Here is a 22426-nt window from a genome sequence, read left to right as displayed (position 1 = left end):
AATGTGAGAGTAATTGTGTTTTGTTTCTGGGACTGACATGTGGAACCCCATGGACCCCATCTCCCTCCCAGTGACAGGCAGAGATCCTCCCCCCTCGCTCTGTCTAATTAGAGGATGTAGCCCAGGGCTCATGTCCCACCAAGGCCCATCCCCCTCCCAAGATGGCTCCCCTAAGAAAGCCCTTAATTGGGTTCTTTAGTCATAGTCTTCATTTTGGTTGCAAAGGCATCTGTGTGTTGCTATCACCTCACAATACAGTTTCTATCGCTCTCTTGTGTTCTTCTTCCCTTCCTCTCTTTGCTCTGCCTCTCGCTGGCCCTCTCTCTATTGCCTTCCCTTCTCCTCCTCTCCCCGTCTCCCACTCTCTCCTCACTTAATGAGGCCCCATAATAACACAGCAGTTGTGCAGTTGTTTTGCTACCTCAGTCAAACAGCGGGATCACCGCATAGTGTGTTTCCAGTACCATTCACTTGTCTACTTAGACAGGGTAATGAGTATCATTTGGAGCTACAAAGCACCGGCCCACAAAAAGGGTGGTCCGTCATCTCCGGTTACACCTTAGAAGTATTTGGTTGCAATAGTCAGACGTCTAATCAAAGCATTGCGACTATTATGGATTTATTATTTATATTTTACTGGCACTTGGTGCGAATGTGGCTGGAGGCAAAATGACACACATGGAAGACATTAGAATCTATCGCTGTTGTCAGTGCTGCTCCTGTAAGACCACGGCTCCCCGGGCACCTCACTTCAAACACGACAGTCTGTTACCATGGAGACGAGGCCGGCCGTGGCACAACAGTGTTTAGGGTCAGCCCTCCCCGCGGCCTGATAAGTGATGACTGTGGAGAATGCCAACCGCGGTATTATTTATTTATTTGATTGCGTCCCTCATTGGCTGTAGTAGTAGCAGGACTGGCCTGAGGTCAGCGCGGGGAAGGATCGCTCCCCCAGTGAACCGGTCAACAGTGGTGAACGCACAAGCGGAGGGGCGAGTCGATACTGGGCGCAGCAGAAAGCAGCGCTCTCGTCTTTCTCCGCAGCTGTTTTGAACAACCGGGGAACAGCGTCGCGATAGATTTTTCTCAGAATAACCGCTGAGGTGCTGAAGTCCACTGGTCATCGGGTCTTCTCCCACCGCCGCTCCTTTCAGCCGGGAGCTGCGGGGGAAACGCCCGCCAGGTCCTTTGCTCCGGGTGCCACTTGCCGACGTTCTCGTACGTGTTAATTAAACTCCTGAGCGATGACTACGGCCGTGCACGGGTCTCTGCGGTGTTGTGCGCGCGCCCCGCGCTCCAGGAGCAGCTACTGTATGCAGACTGTGCGTCAGCCGTGCTGGGTAGGAGAGAAACTCAGCAGAGACTGAGAGTTTTATCAAAGCTTGGAGCTAAGACTCTGCCTCTGCATTTAGATTAAAGATAGACTAAATAGGACGCAGGTTGTTCTATTGTAACTAGTTCTATAGGATGTTTAGAATACTTAGATTAATAATATTAAACTAATGCTATTTGTTATAGTAGGTAATTACAACATTATTACAGTATATTGACTATTATATTCATGGATTTTTTTCAAGTCTTTGTTAATGTAGTGATGTAAAATGCCAAGCAAGTTTGCAATGGGCACAACTTAAACGACTTTTAACTACTCTATTTGTTTGTAGAGCCTCGAAAAGGCCAAGTCTTAAAAAGTAAAAAAAAAAAAAAGTTGTTGCTCAATCCGTTCCAACCATTCGTTGAAGCCAGTGTTTTCTGACATATGCCGGGTAGCAGACAGCGCACTCAACGCGGGTATTAGCAGAAACAACGCCGCATTAACAGCAGCGTTGGCGTCGCGACTCAAGCTTTACATGCCGTCTCTGTGATGTTGGACAATGCCGAGATCGCCTTTAATACAGCGCGATGAGATGAAAGGCAGAGGGGTCCGGTAGCCTTCCCTCTGCAGCGCTGATGTAAGAGATGCGCCTCCGTTGCCTCAGACCGGATGCTATCGATGAAGAGCGGAGCAATGGGGAACGACATAAAGAATGATTAGTTAATAAATCAGCGGCGCCGCCTCCCGGTGCTTTCTCGCTCCGAGCTCTTCCACAATCGTTCCCCGTTTTCTTCTCGGCCCGTTTTCTCCCCCGCTGCAGTGGCGCTAAACCCCTCAGACGTGTTGCACCTGTTTGCATGGGTACACGGGACCCCCGCCGGGTGTTCTCCCTCCTCTTCCACCACCCCTGGGGGCGTTGCAGTGGGGTGATGTAATCAGATGAAAGCGGTGCCTTAACGGTGGCACGGAGCCGGCGAGAGAATGGGAGAGCGGCGAAGGGGCTCGCTTCCAGCCAGCGCCGCCCGGCTTCATAAGGGAGAGGTGGGTGCGCATTATTGATCGGAGCGAAATTTAATTTAGTGGAGAATTGACTGCTATGGTTTACCTGAACGCTGCTGGTAGCGGAGCCCTGCAGCGGGCCTGCGTGGCCAGCAGGTGGTTGAAGGGATCGAGGAGGAGATTAAGGGTCGGATAGAAGGAAAGGAAATGGATGGAGGGGAACGGCGGAGTTTCAGGGGGAATAGGACGGCGGTGGACGGGGGGAGGGGTGGGGGGGGGAGTCGGATGAGAGCTAAAAGGCTTAATGGAGGGCATCTAATCCTAAATTGCGGTGATTTTGGCGTGACACCATTAGTGACATCCTTCCAGACAGGGTGCCGGACATTCTGGACACTTTCTTGTGCGAGATGTGGACTGATGTCTCGTATTCTCCTTGACGTTCGGAGGCGGCCGCTGTACCAGCCAGCAGAGGTGCACCTGAAAAACTTGACAGGGATGAGGATTGGGAAGTGAATTTTTACAGACCCCCCCCCCCCCCCACACACACACACACACCCCACCGTCCCCTTCCCCTCCCTCCTCTCACACGCAGAGCAGTTTACAGAGACTCAGTGGAGTTCGGCATCCACAGAGATAAAGGTATCAGTTTCATTTTCTTTTAACATAGCCACCCCCCACCCCCCCTTTCCTCTATTTCCCTTTAGTCTGCATGGATGCCACAGCCACTGAAGTCGTTTAACACCGTCCTTGAAAAAGCCCTCGGTGAGAAAACTCCTGGCATGTTTAAGGAAAAGGTAGAATGCAGTGTGTGTCAGGCAGAGCTGGGACATTCGGAGGGGGGGGGCGCGTTCCCCAGAGGGGTTATTTTCCCCTCTAATAGCTGTTACGAGCCCTACATTATATCCAAGGAGCCACGTTCCTTTGGGGTCCACAGACACACACATACACACACCTAGACACACTCACACAAAGGCCTGCACACTCAGTTGAGCACAAATTTTCTCTCTGTTTCTCTCTCCTTCCGCCACACACACACACACACGCACACACACACACACCCACACACACACACACACACACACACACACACACACACACACACACACACAAACGCAGCCCTAGTCGCTTTGCTCTCCCCGTGTCAATATCCTGCCATTTGAAGTCACGTACTGCAGGGGCTTGTGGGAGTCGCAGAGGAGCCAGGCTGACGGGTAATGGGCCGCATTCATTAATAAGGTTGCCGTGCTCCTGTCCCTCCTCAGCAACGCAGAGGATGTCTTCACCGGGGGAGGGGAGGGGTTGGTGGCGTGCGAGGTGGGGGAGGAGGTGAGGTGCGGCGAGAGGGAGCGAGAGTGTCCCGTGGGGAGTCTCCTCCCAGACTCACTTAAAGGAGCTTTATTTCAGCCAGAGAGGAGCGAAGGAGGCAGAGGAGCTGTCCGGGGGCCGCCTCTTTAAAAAAGGGGAGAGCAGGGCCCCGGCGAGCCACGCGAACCCTTCCAGGGGTCAGACTCCTGCTCCCCGTCAAACAGCTTATTACCCCACCTGTCGGGGAGCAATCGCCCCGGCTGAAAGCAAAGCTGGTGAGGTGTTTAAACGCTTTATATGGAGGCAGCCGGGAGGGTAAAGAGGCTGGGAGGGAACGCACGGGGGCCTAATGGTCGTCTCCCAGCGCTGCCCCAGGGGTCCGGCAGCAGCAAGACTGATGGTGACAGCCTGGGTAAGCCCTCGCCGAGGTCGCAGTAATCATTTTCCATTGTCTCCTTCCAAACTACTAAACGGCGTCTCACACAGGACGGGCGGGGCCTAAATGCACGCGTGTGCTCAGGTGCGTGCGCCCGCGTGCGTGCGCGCGTGTGTTGATGACTCTGTGACAGGTGTGCGTGCTCCATGCCAGTTTAGAGAGTCCAAGGCCGTGTTTTAAACAGAGCGCAGCAAGTGGGGCATGTAGTTTGCATTAAAGGGATTAGCAGTCACTTCAAAAGATGACCTGGATTCAGCCCACCAGGGACACCAGTTACACACCCCCTGGTCCACACTCTCTTTAAAGAACCTGGCACAGCTGCCCCACTACAACCACTCTCTACGGTCTGTGTGTGTGCCCGCATAAATTTGGGAGATACAGCGAAACGCGGCGATATTGTCGGCGTGCTGCCCGGCCGCGGCGCATTGTGCGCCTATTTAAATAAGTGCAGCATTTCAAACCATCAGCAGCCTCACCTGCAGTATTTTTCTTTTTTTTTTTTTTGCTTTGTACATGTGCAGGACATTCAGCACATGGAGGCAGAAAATAAAGGCTGGGTCCACGGATGATATTCCATCAGTGCACCTGGTATACTGTAGATTCGTTTCCATGGACACAGGCTTTGATTGAGAGACATGGGATGTTATCTGTCTTTTGCATTAAACCGGGACTTAACTACGCTTAATCCCAAAGCCAACTACTATTGATCCACACAGATTTTGCTCCTGTGTGTTAATTGGACCCGGATAACGATGACGTTCAAATGTCAAGATCATCAAAACACAACCTCTGTCAGCCTCAACATTTACACTGTAGATTAAATTGTAAAGAGCGTTCTTGTTATGGAACATGACAAACGTTTGTTTATTGAAGGAGCAAAAAGGAAAGAAAGAAATCAAACGCTGACAGACCTATGTGATCATAATGTTTCCCCCGTTTCTTTTTTGTGTCTCGGCAGAACCACACGTTGACTCAGCACAGCAGCTAACGTGGCAGAGATCAGCGCCGTGACCGAGAACAAGGATCACATGATGCGGAGAATAATGCCTGACCACCAATTACCGTCAGCGCCGTTTCCCACTGACTGTCTTGCACTGAACTTTCGATTCAGTTACACCACAAGGAACCGTGCCACAGCAAGAAAAGAGAAAAGCTAAGAAAATAAAAGAAATAAGGGGGGGGAGACCATAAAAGAGCCCCCTTTGTTCGTTACTGACCATTATTTCGAAAATAAAGAAGAAGCCAACTTGTTTGTACATAGAATTCTCCATGTGTTGCTTAACTACAGCTATATTGCAATCTTATACAGTATTTGCCAATGTACAGTTCGAAATGTTTGTCCGATAAAGAGACGTGGAAAAAAAAAAAAAAAAAAAGATTAATGAAATGGTCACATCAAATCAGATGGAATTCAGCCCGTTGTGTAAAGGAGAAACAGGGTGCCGCCGAGGGTGTGGGAAGCTCTAGGAGCCGGAAAGTGTTGTCAGGAGGATCCCTTTTCATCAGTGCCACTCCCACTGCGCCGCGCGTCCCCCCGCGGCCAGTCATTACGGGGTGGAGGAGCTCGCTTCACCAGCACGGGCTGAGATCTTGTTTGTGTGTCCGTCGTTAACATGGCCGCCGCCAGAGGACCAGCTGAGAGCGCGGACTAATCCGCGCCGCCTGCTCCGGAGTTCAGACGAGACAAAAAAATAGAAGAAGACGACGGAGAAGCGACAATAGAGAGAGAGAGCAGGAAAAAAAAAAAAAAAACGGGACAGGATGCTGATATATGCAAACGCAGTGACACAGATTTGGGAAAGGCTAGTTCCTCTGGCTGGCTCGTGAACAGAGGCGTGAAGGTCCCACGTGGCTCTCAGAGCATGGGGAAATCTCCAGCCCACTGACTCAACCTGTACATTTCTGTTGTTAATGTTTACTGCTCAACCAAGCCTGGAGATTACTGGAATATTTTTTATGTTATCACATCTCTTTTTTTTCACTATGAGAGCGTAAGTCCGCTTGGATTTGGGGTCAGGAAGGCTGAACGCGCTTTCAGTCTGTCTCGGGGATATACTGTAGTTACAAAACTCCATCCCTGGCTCTCCTGGAGAGTGCCCTGCTTCTGCTCTCGTCTCCTCTCGCCGTGTCCCATCGCGCTCTGCTAAAGCTGGAAGCCACGCACCGAGTGAAACCATCCTGTCATGTAAATGTTTTGCATTCATTGAACCTGAGATGCACTTTTGTATGAAACTTTAATGTTTTGACATTTTGATTGAGAATTGTTCGTACACGGTTTACAGGAAACCACCATCTCCTGCAGCAAAAGGACAGTTATATCTGATGTTATTAAAATGTATTGTACAAATAAGGAGCTCTGTATTTGGCAGAGCTCATTTTTTTGTGTTGCACATGTGATGGAAAATATTAAAAACTGTATGAAGAAATGGCTTCAGTGTCCCTTTATTACTTTTCTAAGAGCGTGTGTGTGTGTGTGTGTGTCTGTGTGTGTCTGTGTGTGTGTGTGTGTGTGTGTGTGTGTGTATGTGTGTGTGTGTGTGTGTGTCTACAATTAACCCAATAAACCAGACCTATGACATCATAAACGCCATCAACGCCTTACACCTCCTTTTTCCATTGTATCAGATCGCATGCTATTTTTCCCCGCTCCCTCGTGGCTCTCGCTAACGAACATCTGAGCATCTTGAGGGAGGTCTGTGTTATTAATGACTCCATTACCCATCACCCTGTGCGGTCCCATTCTGCACACCCTTGTGCTGGGTCTATTTAGGGAGCCTCCAGCACTCCGGGGGACCGTGGAAAAGATTCCCCTGCCTTTGCCGAATGGGACCGAACCCATGCAACAACATCTGTCTGTCCCGGCGAATGATTCATCAGCGGTGACACGCGAGCGGCATAACATTTGTCGAAGCTCTCGGTTTTGTTTTGAAAAGCCTCAGCGCTGCATTCGTTGCATTTTAACTAGGTTATACTCCAAAAACAAATTACTTTAAACCCGCTTGTATGGAATAAAGAGGAGTGGGTCGACATGTGTTTTATGGCTAGTCAAACAGAAATAGGACAATTTTCTGATGCTTCTGACTTTTCTGAAGCTTGAAGCTGGATGAATTCTCTTATTTCATCCATGACATCTCATGTGTACGTGTTGGGATTAGTTTTATTGCATTATTCCAATAAGAACAGGGCAAAGAATGGACGAGGCCTCCTGCAGCGAAACCCCTTCCCAAACAGAGGCAGAACCCCTGGTCCACATCAGAGGTGGTACGGCCCAGCGTTAACTGTCATACTGAACGCAAGCTGGGCATCCATTAAACAACTTTGCTAGTATCTCCCTGTGCCAGCCACTTTTAATAAGCTTCAAGGGCATTTGAACGGGTCCAGAACTTTGCTTTGCCAGAGATGGACTGGCCCACATCATCCATTACATTAAATTGGGTGGCGGCCTCCAGCTCATATTTATGATTTAATTAAATTCACTTGTGAGGCGTATCAGAACCACTGTGGCCTCCCTTTTAATGCCAGCCTAAGCAGCAAAACACACACGGCTACACACGCGAATGCAGACGCAAGCGCTGCATTCCTGACACTCGCCCAAGTGTGTGAGACTTTGTGGGCGCTTTGGCAGGAGCATCCTCTGGGGTTCGTTTAAAGCAGCATAATTACACGGCCCCCAAGTGTTGCTCCATCAGAAAGCAGCAGAATGGATGGCTTCGCCCGGCCCGTCCTCCACGGTGTCGTCACCCGGACACAGCCTCAACACAAGCGGCGCCCGGTGCCGCTGAGCGCACGGCCGGGCCTCCGTCAAACTGGGCAGTCGGGCCAGATGTTTGTTAGTGGGTTTTCGCGCCCAGGACGTGTGCAAAATGGCACTCTGTGTTTTTGTGTTTTTAATTTGACAGCCCAATATCAATATCCTCCGGAGGGACGTTGGCAGCTTGCGTTTGGACTTTATTAAAGCATTATGAGATTCCGCTGAACCCGTGCAGCAGGAAGCTAAAAAAGGGCCACTTCATCCCGTCCGAGCGCCGGCGCCGCGTCCCCCGCGTCCCGGCGTCCTCCGCTTTGGCGCGAAAGGAAAAAAAAAATTTAGTTTGGTGCAAACTCCACATTGTTAGGCTGCGCATTCATCTCGCCGAAGGAGACCTCAGAGACCTCTTATGGCATTCAATATGTGCACCCAGGCATGAGATCCAGATCCATTTGGCCGGCAGATCCGCTGGGAGCGTCTGGGGGTAACCCAATCTCACACACCGGGCTCCTCGCATCCACAGAGCCATCTTTTCACTTCAGAACTGTGTCAGCAAAATGGACGCCTCGACCCCAGTATGGAGCTGTGCCACAGCGGTAATGGGTCGAGCAATAGGGCCTTCGCAACTGCTTACTGCGTTTATCTGCCGATTGTCCAAATACCGGTGGAAAAAGCGTAAGCGGAAGTTACTCGATTGACGAACTGCGTGTGGGAAATGTGAGGTTTTCACCTATTGGGTCATTTTCCGAACCGTTTGTCCTGTTCCGGGTCTCGAGGGGACTTTTCCGCCAACCCGGGCAAGTCGAGTCGCCAGTCTGTCACCAAGCGTGAAAAAAAAAATAGACAAACACATTCACACTTTTGTCCCCTCTGTAGCCCCTCCTAATGATACCCCCCCCCCCCCCCCACCCCCCGTCTCCTGATGTGGGGGAGCTGAAGGTGAGTTTCCCCCCGCAGTCATCTGCCTCTGCCTCATCAAGACAGACACTTGAAATAGACAAGGCACAGCGTTTTTTTTTTTCCAACACAAGGATGGTGGTGGTGGTGGTGGTGGTTGGGGGGGGTGTATTTTCAAAAATGTATTAAACACCAAGCAATAAAATATAGAGCAGGTGGGGTCAGATTCACTGCGGCTCTCCAGGCTCCATAACCAATGTGGCCGGCGTGATACGCCGAGGACAAGGGAAGTCTAACAAGACGCGAGAAGAGAAGAAAATATCAATAATGCAGCTGACAGTAGAAATGGAAAACACGTTCCCGGAGAGAGAAGGACTCGCCGAGTTCCCCTCCGACTCCCGTGCGTCTCGGTGCCCAAACACAAGTTTATTGGTTTGATGATTTTAATGGATCGTAACCAGGTCAAACGCTTTGGTTCAGTGGGTGCGATGCACCACGCGTGCAGCCCCGTCGCCCGTTTAGCGCGTCGCTAACGGCTTCCGCCCGTGCGTTGTTGTTTTTTGTTTTTTTTTTTCACGACAGTTCGGAACGAAGCGAACGAGGCGCTCGCGCGAACGCGTCTGTTGGCGCCGACGTGACATAATCTGCTCACATCTGTCATGTGTTTATTTAATGAGCACATGGCAGACAAACGCTGCGGAGAAGGAGGCCAGAGACGCTTTATTCTGTTCTATTCCTGCTCGTCTTTAATTTGCTTATTTACGGCGTTTCCAGGTTCACGTTTGTCTTCTTTGCTCATTGGTGATTAAGTAAAAATGCTCCATTATGGAGGCCCATGGGAAACAAGGGGCCTCCTTCTCCTGGTATTCCCCTGCTGCTCCACTTGCATTCCTTTATTTTGTTTTGCACAATTTGATCCCGTCCATTTCGCCTGCGTCCTCCCCCACCGTCCTCCCTCACCCATGTCGTCTCCCAGCCTCGCGCTCTCACCCCTCCTTCCTCCATTTGCATCTCTTGTATTGTAAACAGCTCACAAAAGCATGACAAGGTCTCCGCTCATGTTCTCCCCCCACCCCCCCACCTCCCCCCTCTGTTCTCGCAGCTATTTGTTATTGTCTCCTCGCTATCGTGTGTGTTTGTCTCTATCACGCGTTCTTTATTCTGTTTTTCCTCTGCGTCAGAAAAGCAAAAGTTAATTAAATATGGAACGAGATGGAGCAGCATCTCTTTAAACCATCATGTCATTAAAATGGCATCCCTGGGAGATCAGCTTAAAAGGAGTTGAGAACAATGTCTTCTCAGTCAGATATTTATGGGCCTGGTTATGTAAACATGCTCCCTTTATTCTCTATGTATATTTCATGTAATTATCACTTTTTGTAGCGTTTTCCCCCTCGAGATTCATGGAGGCAAGAAGTTACTAGGGGAATGTCATTAGCAGAGTGTCATTGTTAGAGCGCTGCCTCGATACTACAGCAGGAAAAAGGCGCATTCAAGCCCTGGTAAAATCTTTTATCTATATTTGACTTCATCATATAAAAATCATCAATGTCTTGTTACAGCGTATCTGCAACTGAGACTAACACTCGCCGCCCTTACGAACCAGAGCCTCCAGTGTGTTCTGCTACTTCCAGATGCTGCGACGGTACTGGATGATTTACAGGTTGGGAGAAACCTCACCCGGATGCGCGGGCACGTGTCCATCTGTTAGACGAGCGGACGAGGTCTGGACGGAACTGGAGTCCTTCAGCAGCGGTCGGCCGGGCGCTGGTGGCGCTGGAAGGCCTGGGTGCCAGCTGACGGAAGCCGCTAATTAAGAGGGCTGGAGAGCCAGCGGGGCTCCTCGTGAAACAGGGGCACCTGGGTTTCGCGGCAGGGGGTCGGCGATCCATCACAACTCATCAGCGTATAGGGCCGGAGAGCGCGACGCGTAGCGTTCTTCCACTTAAAGCGCGGTATCAAACGAGGAAACAGGAAATGCGGCGCGTGAGCACATGCATATATTATATTTAAATCGCACCCATGCAGGATGTGGACTCCCTCATGCATGTCTTAATGCCCCTCACTCTTCCTATTCCATTGTGCGTTGAGTCCTTTTTGCTGTGGGGTCAAAATGCCTCTAAGTAATCTAACTACTGTAGCTCTGACATAAGGGACAATATAAAGTCTGCCATTACTCTTTTACACACTAGAGGCAGATACAGCTCCCGACGAACACTGAACCTGCCATATTGCTATCCAGCCTGACCCCGCAGATGTAGTAAACCTAAGTGAACCGCCGTTTCCAAAGTCGACAGCAATAACCACTGCAGAATTGCTTTTAATCAACGTCTGAAATGAGGGTGACTTGAAGCGTCGCCCCATGCTGATTAAATGTAATTGTTTAATTGCCAAGTGCTGGGAACCCATCCTAAGAGGATTCCAATGGAATTATTTAATCTCTAGTCAGGAAGTACACTGCAGGAAAAAGCAGAGGGAAAAGCGGAAGAACGGAAAAAGGCAAAAAAAAAATCAAACAGAAATAGTTTTTTTTTTCTTTTTGAGCGTGTAGCTCATAAAATATTAACTGTGGTTTACATTTAGTTAGCTGAGAAAGTGAGGAGACTACACGGGATGAAAATGTAGACTAAGTGATGCGACAGACTGGGAAATAAAGTGGTCTGGTCTTTCTGGGCTGGTCCACTCTCCCGTTCCGAGCTTCAGAATGCCGCGGCGGACCATCGCGGCGGCCGCTGCCTCGCTGTTAGAGTCCTGGCAGGCCGCTGTCTTTTGTTTCCTCCTGCCGACAAACGTTGCAGCTGTTTCTTTCTACATCTGTCAGCTTTTATTGTCTATTGTTTAGGGGCGAGGTGTCGCCCGGTTCAGCAACAAAAAGGTTTCAGCGTTAGTCATTGCACCCAAGCGCTGAAGGGAAACAAGCAGGAGTGCAACTATGCAGGAATCTCCTGGGAAACATATATAGCCCCCCCCCTCGCCCCCATTCCCTTCTGACTAAGTCTCTGCTAATGGTGCTCTATAAACTTAAAGGGCACAGGTGTGCTCCATTTGGGGTCACAGCTTTTAGATACACGGTGTAGGATCCCAGACATCAAGGCCGGTGTGTTTGCGGTGGTAACGTTTTCTGCCCTCAACCAGTTTGAGCTGGCATCATGCACGTTGCAGCCTCGCTTACGTGCTGTGACATTTCAGTCCATCAACTCAATCGATAGCGTAGCTCCTCCTAATACGACCGTGCGCCATGCAAGCACCGAGACACGCCGTGGAACGGACCCGTTCTGCTGATAGATGCAGTTCTGTCCTCCCAGGGGAAATGTGTCCCCCTTTGGTCAGAGGCGTGTTTGTGTCCCCCACCACCGCCACCACACCACAGGCAAAGGGAGCAGAGGCCCTGCAGCTGTGCCCTTATTCCCAGCACCTGACTGGGGGCCCAGATGTGCACATGGGCAACAGTAACAATTTGAGCAATGCAAGTCCCCTGTGGGACCGGGACACCTGCAACCGCAACCCCGCTATCTAACACGACGGCGTAATTACAGGTCTAATAAGTCCACATCTGGAAAGAACTCATTTAATCCATCAAATCAAACACGCACAGGTTAGGGAACAATACAGATATGGTATTGCACTCTCAGCATTTCATCTGCACATCAAACAAAAGCCACTTGGCACTTGGCACTGACCCAGTTAGCCATCAGGTAGACAGCCAGTGCAGCGTAATGCAGCCATTCACAGTGCAATCCGCAGATGATTTGTTTTAGTCATTCCCTTCTGTCTGATCGGCCAGAAGTCGTGTTAAGTCGTGTTTAATTCATATCACTTAAAAAAATGCAATAATTGACTTTATTGTTTTTTTTGTATTACTTGACACATCAAGGCAGAAAACAGTGCATTAAAAATATATATGTAATTTGATGAAGTATAAGACAAGCTGAAACATGAAATTATGACGCGACACCTGCAAATAAAAATACCCTGAGTGAGAAGCATCCTCTTTTAAAGACCTTTGGATATTTGGTTACAGCCCTTGATTGTGCTCAGTAAAACATATTCAAATGATAATAAATACACAAACAATAAAGAGACAGGCTTCGCTCCATGATGGATGAAAGCTTTACGCTAGTGCCGCACACAGGAAGCTGTGAAGGTTAATGGTGACATCTAGTGGTCGACCAGGGTGTTTACACCTGCTGGTGCATTAAATTCAATATGAGGCATGGAAAGAGATTGTTTGTAAAAACAATTTTTACTATTTTCGTCATTAAACTAAGAAAACCTGCTGTTGTCTAGTTTGATTTCATGGATTTACCCAAAGACACGGAGGAATAATTAGATGTGCTACTGCTGAGTAAAAGAGGGAGACTGGGTTTAATTAATATTGCGCTAGTGAGCGCACATCACTGGGCTTCAGTTGTGGTGAGCTGTAACACTTCTGACAGCAGAGGGTGATAGTGATCTGTTTTACAGATGAAGGACGTCACAGCAGCAACTACTGACGCTCTCTGTCCATCGTTCTGTTGCATAATGAAAAGCAGGGATTCCAAAGATTACTAATGCATTTCTTCACATGTTCCTCAGCATACAAAGTAACACATTACAATACATATTATGTCACATCCCTTCCTGGCACTGCTGGCCAGGTCTACTTCCAACCAACACAATGGTGAACTATGGAGTCATATGATGAACAAGTCAACTTACTGTACAATACACAATAGTAATAATTTAAAGGCCAAATAATTAAAGCACTATTATGATATGTGTTTTAAAACGATTATAAAAAAACTTTATAAACAATATTTAACACATATTTACATTAAAAATACAAACAAATAGCAAATATTTAATAAACACATTCTTATAAGAAATAGAATAACTTAATGAATTGATTGCAGCAGCACATACAGTATGTTGGGACATGGGCAGCAACAGGATGGAAAAATTACTGTTACTAACAAGAAACAGATAAAGCACTTATTTGGCAACAGGTCAGTAACATAAAAATTGCATCCTAGAGACTCAGAGCCTCTCAGACTGCACCTGTAAAGACGCTATACTGTGTTCTTAAAGACCGTGGACTTCATTGAAAATCGCAGCACGAGCTCACAAATACCTCCAGAAATAAAAAAAAATGGAAGACAAGAATGTCATGTACAGTATGAACAAGATACAGGAACTCCACCGCCTCTGGGCCACAGTTGTGAAAGTGGAACATTGTTCTGAGGTCAGACAGATTCACATATGGAATGACAGTTCCCCCTTCTCTCAAACTGAAGAGGAGAGCCCTCAGCTCGTGAGCATCATCCACGACACAGAGTCTGAAACGTGTTCGTTGGACCACTTCCATCCATCATGGTGCAGAGCTGAGCACGGAGGCAGCGCTCCGCCGCTTTCCACAGAGAATCTTGGCGAAGGCCTTGCGGAAGCTGCTGTGGCAAAGCGGGTACAGGAAGGGGTTGATGGCCGAGTTGAGCCACAGGAGCCAGAACGAAAACTCGTACAAGTCACTATTGACGCATGGTTTGCAGACAGCACGGATGATGGTGAGGAGAATGTACGGCCCCCAGCAGATGCCGAAGGCACACACGATGATGGCCAGGGACCTGGCAACCTTCCTGTCCCTGGACAGACGGGTGGGCTGAGGCTTGGTGGCCGCCTGGTCCAGTTTCCCCATGCTAGCAGCAGAGATCTGCGAGTCCAGCGTGACGCTGTCCCCCTGGGTGGAGGACGGCTCGTTCACCTGAATGTGAGGCTTGGTCTTGAACCGCCTCCTGCGTATGTTGAGGTAAATGCTGACGTTGAAGAACGTGACGGAGACTAGGGGGAAGAAGAACTCCACCGCGGCGCCGCTCAGCAGGTAGATCCACGAGTTGAAAAAGTCCACCTCGCAGTGATCCAGCGCCACGTCGCTCTTCCCCGTCGCCAGCTCCCAGAATATAATAGCCGGCCCATACAGCGCAAAGGCCAGAACCCAGACGGCAGCCATCTTCATTATGGCTTGACGAGTCATGCTCTGTCTGGCACGGAAGCTTATCTGTAAATACATACATACAAAATGAATAAATGCAAAAAAATAAATCAATTCACAAATCAGGCAAAAATAATTAGGTTTATAGCAATATGATTTAATTGGTGCATTTTGCTATTAGTGTGGAAAAATAGTAATGCTAAGCCAGTCTATTAATCTAAACCTAATTCTTTTTCAAAATGTTTTTTTCAAAGATTTTTTTATGTACTGTAATAAACTGACATACTGTAAAAGCTGACAAAACAAATGATCACGAGATAAATCCTCTTCATATTCTTATCATTATTATGATACTTTTTAGCCAAAGGGAACAAATATTCTAACAATTATCCCCTTTAGTGAAGCACAACTAACACTTAGTGGATGTTAATGCTAATGTTAACCCTAAATCTGACTCCTTGTATTGTTTTCAAAGACTAACTGAGACAAAGTTAGCTGTTGGTAAGTCATTGTCTTTCAGACTCGAAGCTTTCAGGAAAATGCTGCTCGGTTGTTCCTGCCGTCATTGATCTCTGCAGTTTGGAGGGACCAGGCCACGGAGGAGGACGCCTATGATCAAAGCCAGCTAATTAAAGAAGAGGCCCTCTGTCTCTGGTGTTATTTGTATTCATGGCTCTGATGTTAAGTGCTTGGAAAGGAAAACACTCCCTTTGTCTGCTGAGCCAAACCTCATCCCACCTTGGAGTTAACACACTTGGGGATGAGCACACAGTCACCCAGCTGATGCACAGATCAGCCTCAACAAAGGCTACAATGAGGCCAACGGCTGCAGATGCGTGGAAATGGAAGCTACAGTAACGAGAGGAGAAAACACACAGAAATAATGCTGGGCAGTAACGTCAGCTTCCCAAAGTCAAGTCGGTCCTCAAGTTGATATGTGACTGTTTTAATTTCATCGTGGGAAAAGACTATAATTGGGGGTGGCAGCGGGCCTGAATAGGTCGGCCATGATTAACCCCTGCAGCTGGGCACATATGGGGGAATAAGGTGGTAGCGGCCTGTCAACGACCTCAGAGACTCACCAGTCAGGAATTAAGGCCAAGGCTCCAAACAGTGAACATTTGGATGGTTTTAACATCTGACATTAAAACCTTCTTTTAAATGTCAACTCGTAAGTTCTGTCTAAGTGAAAAGTGGCCTCAGGTTTGACTGTAAAACTGAAAAAAAGCAGTTTGAGTTCATTCTTAAAGGCAGAGGACGCTTCACTCACCGCTCTGGTGACTGAATGGTAGCGGTCGTAGCTGATGAGGACAATGTTGAAAGTCGATGCAGAGGCAAGTAGGTAGTCCACGACCAGCCACATCTTACACAGGCCTCGTCCCAGCGTCCATCTGCCGGTGAGGATGTAGGGGATGTAGAATGGGATGCTGACCGCCCCTGAAGAATAAGGTTCAGGAAACAGATTTAAAATCAGCGGCGCACAGTCCCTCATATAATTATATATCTGAACTTCAGAATGTATGAAATTTGAATATAATTTTGTAATGGTATCTATTCATAGATTTTAAGATGTGTGTGTGTGTGTGTGTGTGTGTGTGTGTGTGTGTGTGTGTGTGTGTGTGTGTGTGTGTGTGTGTGTGTGTGTGTGTGTGTGTGTGATACTTGCTGTAGGAAGTATAACTATAAAAGCAGACATAAAAAATTAATTATTAAACAAAAGAATAATAATCATTTAAAAGTTGGACTCACCTACTAAAATATCTGAAATTGCCAGATTGAGGAAGTAGTAATTGCACTGTCTTCTCAAACTCTTTTCCACCTTAAAGGCCAAAATGACCAGTGCATTGCCCAGAAATATGACCAGTGCCAAAGTCACCATCAACACCAGCAGAATCCAAAACGCAGCTCCTGTGAAGCCGTCGCTGTCGCCATCGTCAACATGGTGCGCGCTGGAGTTCGAGTCCGGTTGCTCCTCCGACATGGTCCTGGAGCGAGGTCAGCGACTCGGCAGAAGGAAATCCTCAGCAGCTCAACGCACTCAAGCAGCACTACAGTGCATCAAACTGTCCCATATATCATGTGAACGCTTCGGTTTCCTGTTGAGAACGCGACGGTTATAAAAATCTACACGTGAGCTCCCAGCCGTCACCACAAAGTCTGCCTGGACACCAGATGAACGTGCATTTATGAGGTGGGGTAACTTCACGCTCACTTCTCCAAATAACCTCAGATTGGCTTACGCATGTTAACATTGCATCACATAAGTGAAATTGAAGAGTTTTAAAATGTCTCCAAGAGCCATTTAAGAGAAACACACGGGTTTCACTTATACCAGCCTCGATCTCAATCTCTGACACTGACACCGGCAGTAGTTTAAATCTTTTATTTTATCAAAGGAATAACACAGTAGGGGTCAAAGACAGACAAAAGGTCCAACAGAGGTTACGAGGACCAAAGGCAGAAACGGGCATTGGTTTCCACCAAAAGAGAATCAAAGGCTCAGACTGCAAGAGAGCGGAAGGCAGGTTGTCACATACTGTAGCAGGTTAAAGCTCAGGCAACCTGCAACTGAATGCTGCAAACGGGGCTGTTTGTACAGTAGATCGCGGGAAAAGAGGCTGATGAGCAGGAGGTAAAGGCGTGTACTGTGTGATGAAAGGAGGCGCTCATGTGCTGCAGGACGTCAGGACCAGGGAGGTTTCTGTTCCAATGTGAATGCCACGTAGCTTGATAGTCTTCAAAATGACCGCTGAGGATAAAATGTTGTGGTTCTCGTGTTGTTTATGTACAGGTGCAGCGGATGTGAGGGCGCGGAGGCCTAAGTTACGCTGCGATGCCGTTCTGTCAGCTTCTCAGTTGTGGTCGCAGAGAAAGAACAGCCGGAATGAAAGAATGTCGCAGCTACAGCACAAAACAGAACCAGTCTACAGAAGGTGAGAGTTACATAGGAAGCCGAGGCGTTGAAGTCACTAATGGGGCGAATCAGCCTTTTTTTTTTTAAATAGAAGCATAATCTTTTAAATCTTGATTTGAACAATGATGCAGACAGTGTTCCTCCTTAAAGCTTGGCTCGTGTACCAGGGGCGCGAGAGGCTGACGGCGCCTCAGCTGTTTCCCGGATCTCAGGTGTTGTTCCTGGTGTCTGCTGGGTCCGCTCTCCAATCTTCAAACAGCTGAACACAGGAACCCCCCCCCGTCTGCCACACGCGCTAATCACTTATGAGCGCTGGAGCTCTCAGTTTGGCAAAGCTGCTCGCGCCGCGAAGGGTGCTGGCGTTTACCTCGGGAACCGTTGGCAAAAGGCTGATGCCGTGGTGTGTGAAGATTATCCATCGGCCAGGTCAGGTTATCTGGGCGCTGACTCATGGCAAATGCGTTTCCCTCTTCTTGCTGACGATCAGCAAGAACGATCCGACTCAAAGAGGGAATGTCCGGCTGCCGTGACTCAACTTCCTCTGAGAGTCGTGCTTTTTTCTATTTGCCAAATTGGAAAAATATGACCTGCACGCAGCCCTGGCTTTGTTTTTACGCTTGCTTTTCTAGCATTCGATTATGACATCCTTCTATGGAAGCTGTGGTTGCGTTACATAACTATGTAAATATGCTATAAGAATTTTGAAATACACTTTGTTATGTACTTTCCAAAAATGAACCTCTCCAAACACAGTGTAAGATTTTACCGGCTTAACATAATTAGGGTCTCGAGTTGAGTTGAGCGATTAGAAGTTTAATTAAGACCAAAAGACTGGTTGCCATGGTTATGTCAATAGCAAACAGAGAAGCAGCACCAGAAGCAGGGCGGCCAAGAGGCCCAGAGGCACAGCATCCTAGTCCTAATATACATCCTGGTGGGTCGCCATTGGCTGCAGAGGGCCACAGAACAGCCAATGAGGGAGGAGGAATCACGTCATACAGTAAACATACCATTGCCCTATAGGAGGAAGCGAACACTATACATATGTATGCGTGACTCATCAGAATGAACCATCCAACAACACAGTAGACGATACAGTAATTAGGGGGTTGGTTATTGTCTTCATAATGGAGTTTTAAAGCTTTGGTTAAAAAAGCATAATTCATTAAAAGAATAACTTCTCAGACCTGTTTCCTTTGGAGTCCATCACTTTAACAAGCCCTGCGAGTCAAAGTCAAATCAGCCTCTCGCCGGCTCTGGGCTCTATGTGAAGGGAATACAAGCTGTACTTTAGTCCCTAATACCTTCCTCCCGCTCATTGTCTTTCTCTGACCGTCCCTGAAACGTCCCTGCTGGGGATTCTATCTCCTGGCTCCTTTTGAAGCAGTGGCCTCTCTTTGGCTCCATTATCTTGTCATTTGTGAGGGATTACGCTCTGGAGCACACGCGGTCCAGGCCGTTGCTTAAGAACTGTGACAGCTTACAATAATTGGCCTGGTAATTAGTAGGAACTAGACCAGTCTGCTGCTTTCACTCACTAGACCTGATCTGATGAAAACACTTTGATTAATGTCTGCAATGATGAACTTCCAAACGGCTGTAATCAACCATGTCAGTGAGAATAATGACTGGATCATATACTGTATGTTGACAAATAAAGGCTATTGGATGATCTGGCCAAATAGTAGGAAGCAGTGAGCAGGGGGCAGAAAGGATTGTGCAAAAGACAGACATAAGAATAAGCATCTCCGCAATGACTGACAAACTGCCATGACTTCCTTTTGCACGCGATGTCCTGTTAACATGAACCACTTATGTTTAAATGTGTTGCTGCAGATTAACATCAAGGGTTCATCGTGCCTCAGATGTGGCTCAAGATCTGTGGTCAACTTTCCAAATAACTGTAGTGCTGTGCGTGCGTGCCTGGGTGTGTGTGTGTGTGCGTGCGTGTGTGTGCACGCATACACAACATGCAAATCGTGCAAAATTTGGTTCTGAGAGACACACTTCCTGTAAAAACGCCTCCTACTGCACTTTAAGGGTCTAAAATTATTCTGCAGGCTAAAACTGCCCTTTGACGCCACTTCGAGCATGTTCTTCTTCACTTGTTCTGTGATCATTTCTGGGGCTTTTGAGATTAATTTAAGAATGAATGAAGAGTTGCTTTGCGTATCTGCCAGAGAACGGAGGTGAACTTCCCTGTTCAAATAACACCAGCAGGAACAATTGCTGAAGTTTGGGGACTTCTGCCGTCTTGCACAACACTGTTTGAGGTTATTTCCCTGGTAATCGCTTGTAGTGCTGTTGTTTGCTTCTTGTTTTTTCTGGTTACGTGCCACATTTTGGGTTGTTCTCTGGTCAGTTCTAGTTTCTGTTTTGAAAAAAGCACAATGTAAGCACCTGTGGTGGGGGTTTGAGCTGGTGTATCACATGTTTAATCTGCCACGAGACAGAATTTATCTTAATGACAATATATGAATTCCATAAATGATGCTTGTACTCATTATAAAACCAATTAGACTTTACTTCAAATACATAGTTGAGAGTCAATCAGTAACATAAATACACTCTCTCAATTGTAGCATCAACTTTGGGTCAACTTTCAGACCAACCAGCAAATACACGGCACCCTAGTTGCGATTTTTACTTCTTATTCCACACCACTATCATTAAATCCATCGCCAATTTGTCCAAATACACAAAAATCTACAGACTAAGGACGTGCGCTGCACATACACACTGTGTATTAAAATATTCATATGCACACAGGATCAGTAAATGTAAACAAGCATACCTGGCAGGCAGCGCATAACTGAGCCAGGAAGGCTCCACATGAAGGAACAACATCTCCACAGAATTAATGAACAGGCTTTTAGACTTGTGTGACGCTTAAACGTCTCCCAGGTTAAATCTGCACCGTCGCTACCCAGCATTAATACGATGCAATAAGAGGATCCAAAAGAATAAAATAAAACTTTAAAGCATGGTATAAATAATATGCGTGGTGTGTCATGAGTTATGTACGGTCTCATCTGTGTCTATTATCAGACATCATTACCATTATCAGACTGAGACAAGTCTGCTCACCCACACTAATGGTCCCACATTATAAGGTGAAGGCCTCTGAGTTTATTAAAGCTCTAAGAGTGAGATCTCGGACTCAAAGAGAAGCTGATCACGCAGCTTCTCGACACAAACACAGCAGTGTGTTACAGGAAGTCAGGATTTCAGGCAAGATATTTAAAGATTAGCAAGCATTTCTTTATTCATATTATTAGTGTTATTATTCATAGAGCTTTTTCACTTTTATGACTTTTTATGAGAGTGAACTGACCAAACCCTCCAATTCTCTGCTGTTCCAGGTTTAACTGCTTCACCATTTTTCAGGATACAAATACACCATTCACACATGCAACAATTAATCGTCCACGTTTTACAGCTTTGGGTCATTTGTGGTTTCAGTGACTCCACTGGTGTGAAAGGTAGAAAGTCTGGTTTGTGGGTGATGTCCTACTGTCCTACTGTGAGGAGCTGTTTTAGTTTTTACATGTTACCACAGCCACTGTTTTCACTCTTCACACTTTTTTTTCACATAGTAAAAAGAACCTGACAGCTTTCTAATAAGAACATACACGTTTCCCTTGATCAGCCTTAAGCAAAGACTGAGGTGTCATCTCGGTTAAAGGCTATTTGTAATGTGCCGTCTCCATGGCAACGGCTCAGCTGCGTTATTATAACGAATTTTATTAATAATCTGATACATACCCGCATGCACACAGACACACACACATACACACCTCAGTCTCTACTCGTGACTAAACAAGAAACGTTTCCACTTGATCCGTTTGGACAATCTTTTTAAACACAGCTCAATTGTGCAAGTTCCAACAAATGTCATATTTTCAAAATAATGAGGTCGAAACGTTTAGGATGAATGACCTTTAAAAGACATGGCGAACAAGATGTGGCTTGTGAAGCACAAGTACTGTGGCTGAGTGATCGAAACCCAGGTCTAACATACGATCAGCTGGTGGCAAATGCTTCCATCTAGTGCACGAATGAAGAACTCGGCTCTCGTGACTCATTCATTCATTTAAAAACATCAAGGCCAGGTATGAAAGCATGAAGTCATTTGGGTCATGATACTGTAGTGATTATTTGAAGAAGCAAGTCCTTTCTTATTTTCACTATGTGTAGATAACAATGTGGTCGGTTGTGTTGGGTCCAATAACAAATAACTCTATTTTCCCAGACATTATTCCCATCCGGATCGTTCCCTGTCTCTGAGGCGGGTGCTTCTCCGTCTGACCTCTTACTTTGGACCTTCAAGCTTTTCAACAAAATCAGGTTAGAGTCAGATTTTCTCTGCTGTGGGCCCTTAAAGGAGATTGTCCTGCTGCTGCTGCGATATGATGCCGGTGCCGAAACAATCAGCGGAACGACGCAAGTCCCTAAAGATGTCACCGGGGATGATGAAACCATTACAGTGCCAGAGGGTGTGGAGTGATGGGGACGGCCTCTCGTCGCTGTGGATCAGCTGCTCTGAACCGGTTTGTGTCCGACCTCCTGTTGATCCGCCACCGACGGTCTGCATTGCGACGCTCGTTCATAATGTCAATATGTCGCTTCCTATACTTTCTTTGTTACGCACGTAACGGGCGCGGGGGCCGACCCGCTGAGTCAGCGTCTCGGACCTGGAGCCTTCGACTCCAGAGCGCACGGCTAATAAACTCAGCGTGAACACATCTCGGTGAAGTTGAGATTCCCAGAGGATTAAACGACCAACAGTAAGCGCTCCACGAGCTAATACCTTCAATTTCCTTACTAAAGGTCAGTACCTGGGGTGT

General features: G+C 47.4%; 1 protein-coding gene, 1 long non-coding RNA gene and 1 pseudogene across 7 annotated transcripts in view; 2 read left to right on the top strand and 1 right to left on the bottom strand.

Annotated features, from left to right (window-relative positions):
* Positions 1-6481, top strand: part of LOC114844886 (zinc finger protein 521-like) — an 86035-nt gene extending 79554 nt beyond the window's left edge. For all 6 annotated transcript variants that reach the window (XM_029132554.3, XM_029132553.3, XM_029132559.2 and 3 more), the window contains one exon: positions 5014-6481. In XM_029132554.3, the coding sequence (XP_028988387.1) occupies positions 5014-5043 (30 nt within the window). In that variant the 3' untranslated portion in view covers positions 5044-6481. The remainder of the gene's footprint in view (positions 1-5013) is intronic.
* A 6045-nt stretch (positions 6482-12526) lies between these two features.
* LOC114845129 (histamine H3 receptor-like) lies at positions 12527-17376 on the bottom strand (annotated as a pseudogene).
* On the top strand, positions 16743-21967 carry LOC129603304 (uncharacterized). The gene is made up of 3 exons (XR_008693070.1): positions 16743-16856; positions 17457-17598; positions 21832-21967. It is a non-coding gene; the product is annotated as an uncharacterized LOC129603304 (long non-coding RNA).
* The last annotated feature ends 459 nt before the right edge of the window (positions 21968-22426 follow it).

The sequence above is a fragment of the Betta splendens genome, chromosome 17, assembly GCF_900634795.4.
Source record: "Betta splendens chromosome 17, fBetSpl5.4, whole genome shotgun sequence".
NCBI lineage: Eukaryota > Metazoa > Chordata > Actinopteri > Anabantiformes > Osphronemidae > Betta > Betta splendens.
The sequence above is the reverse complement of the archived record's forward strand: the minus strand, read 5'-3'. Positions and strand labels throughout refer to the sequence as shown.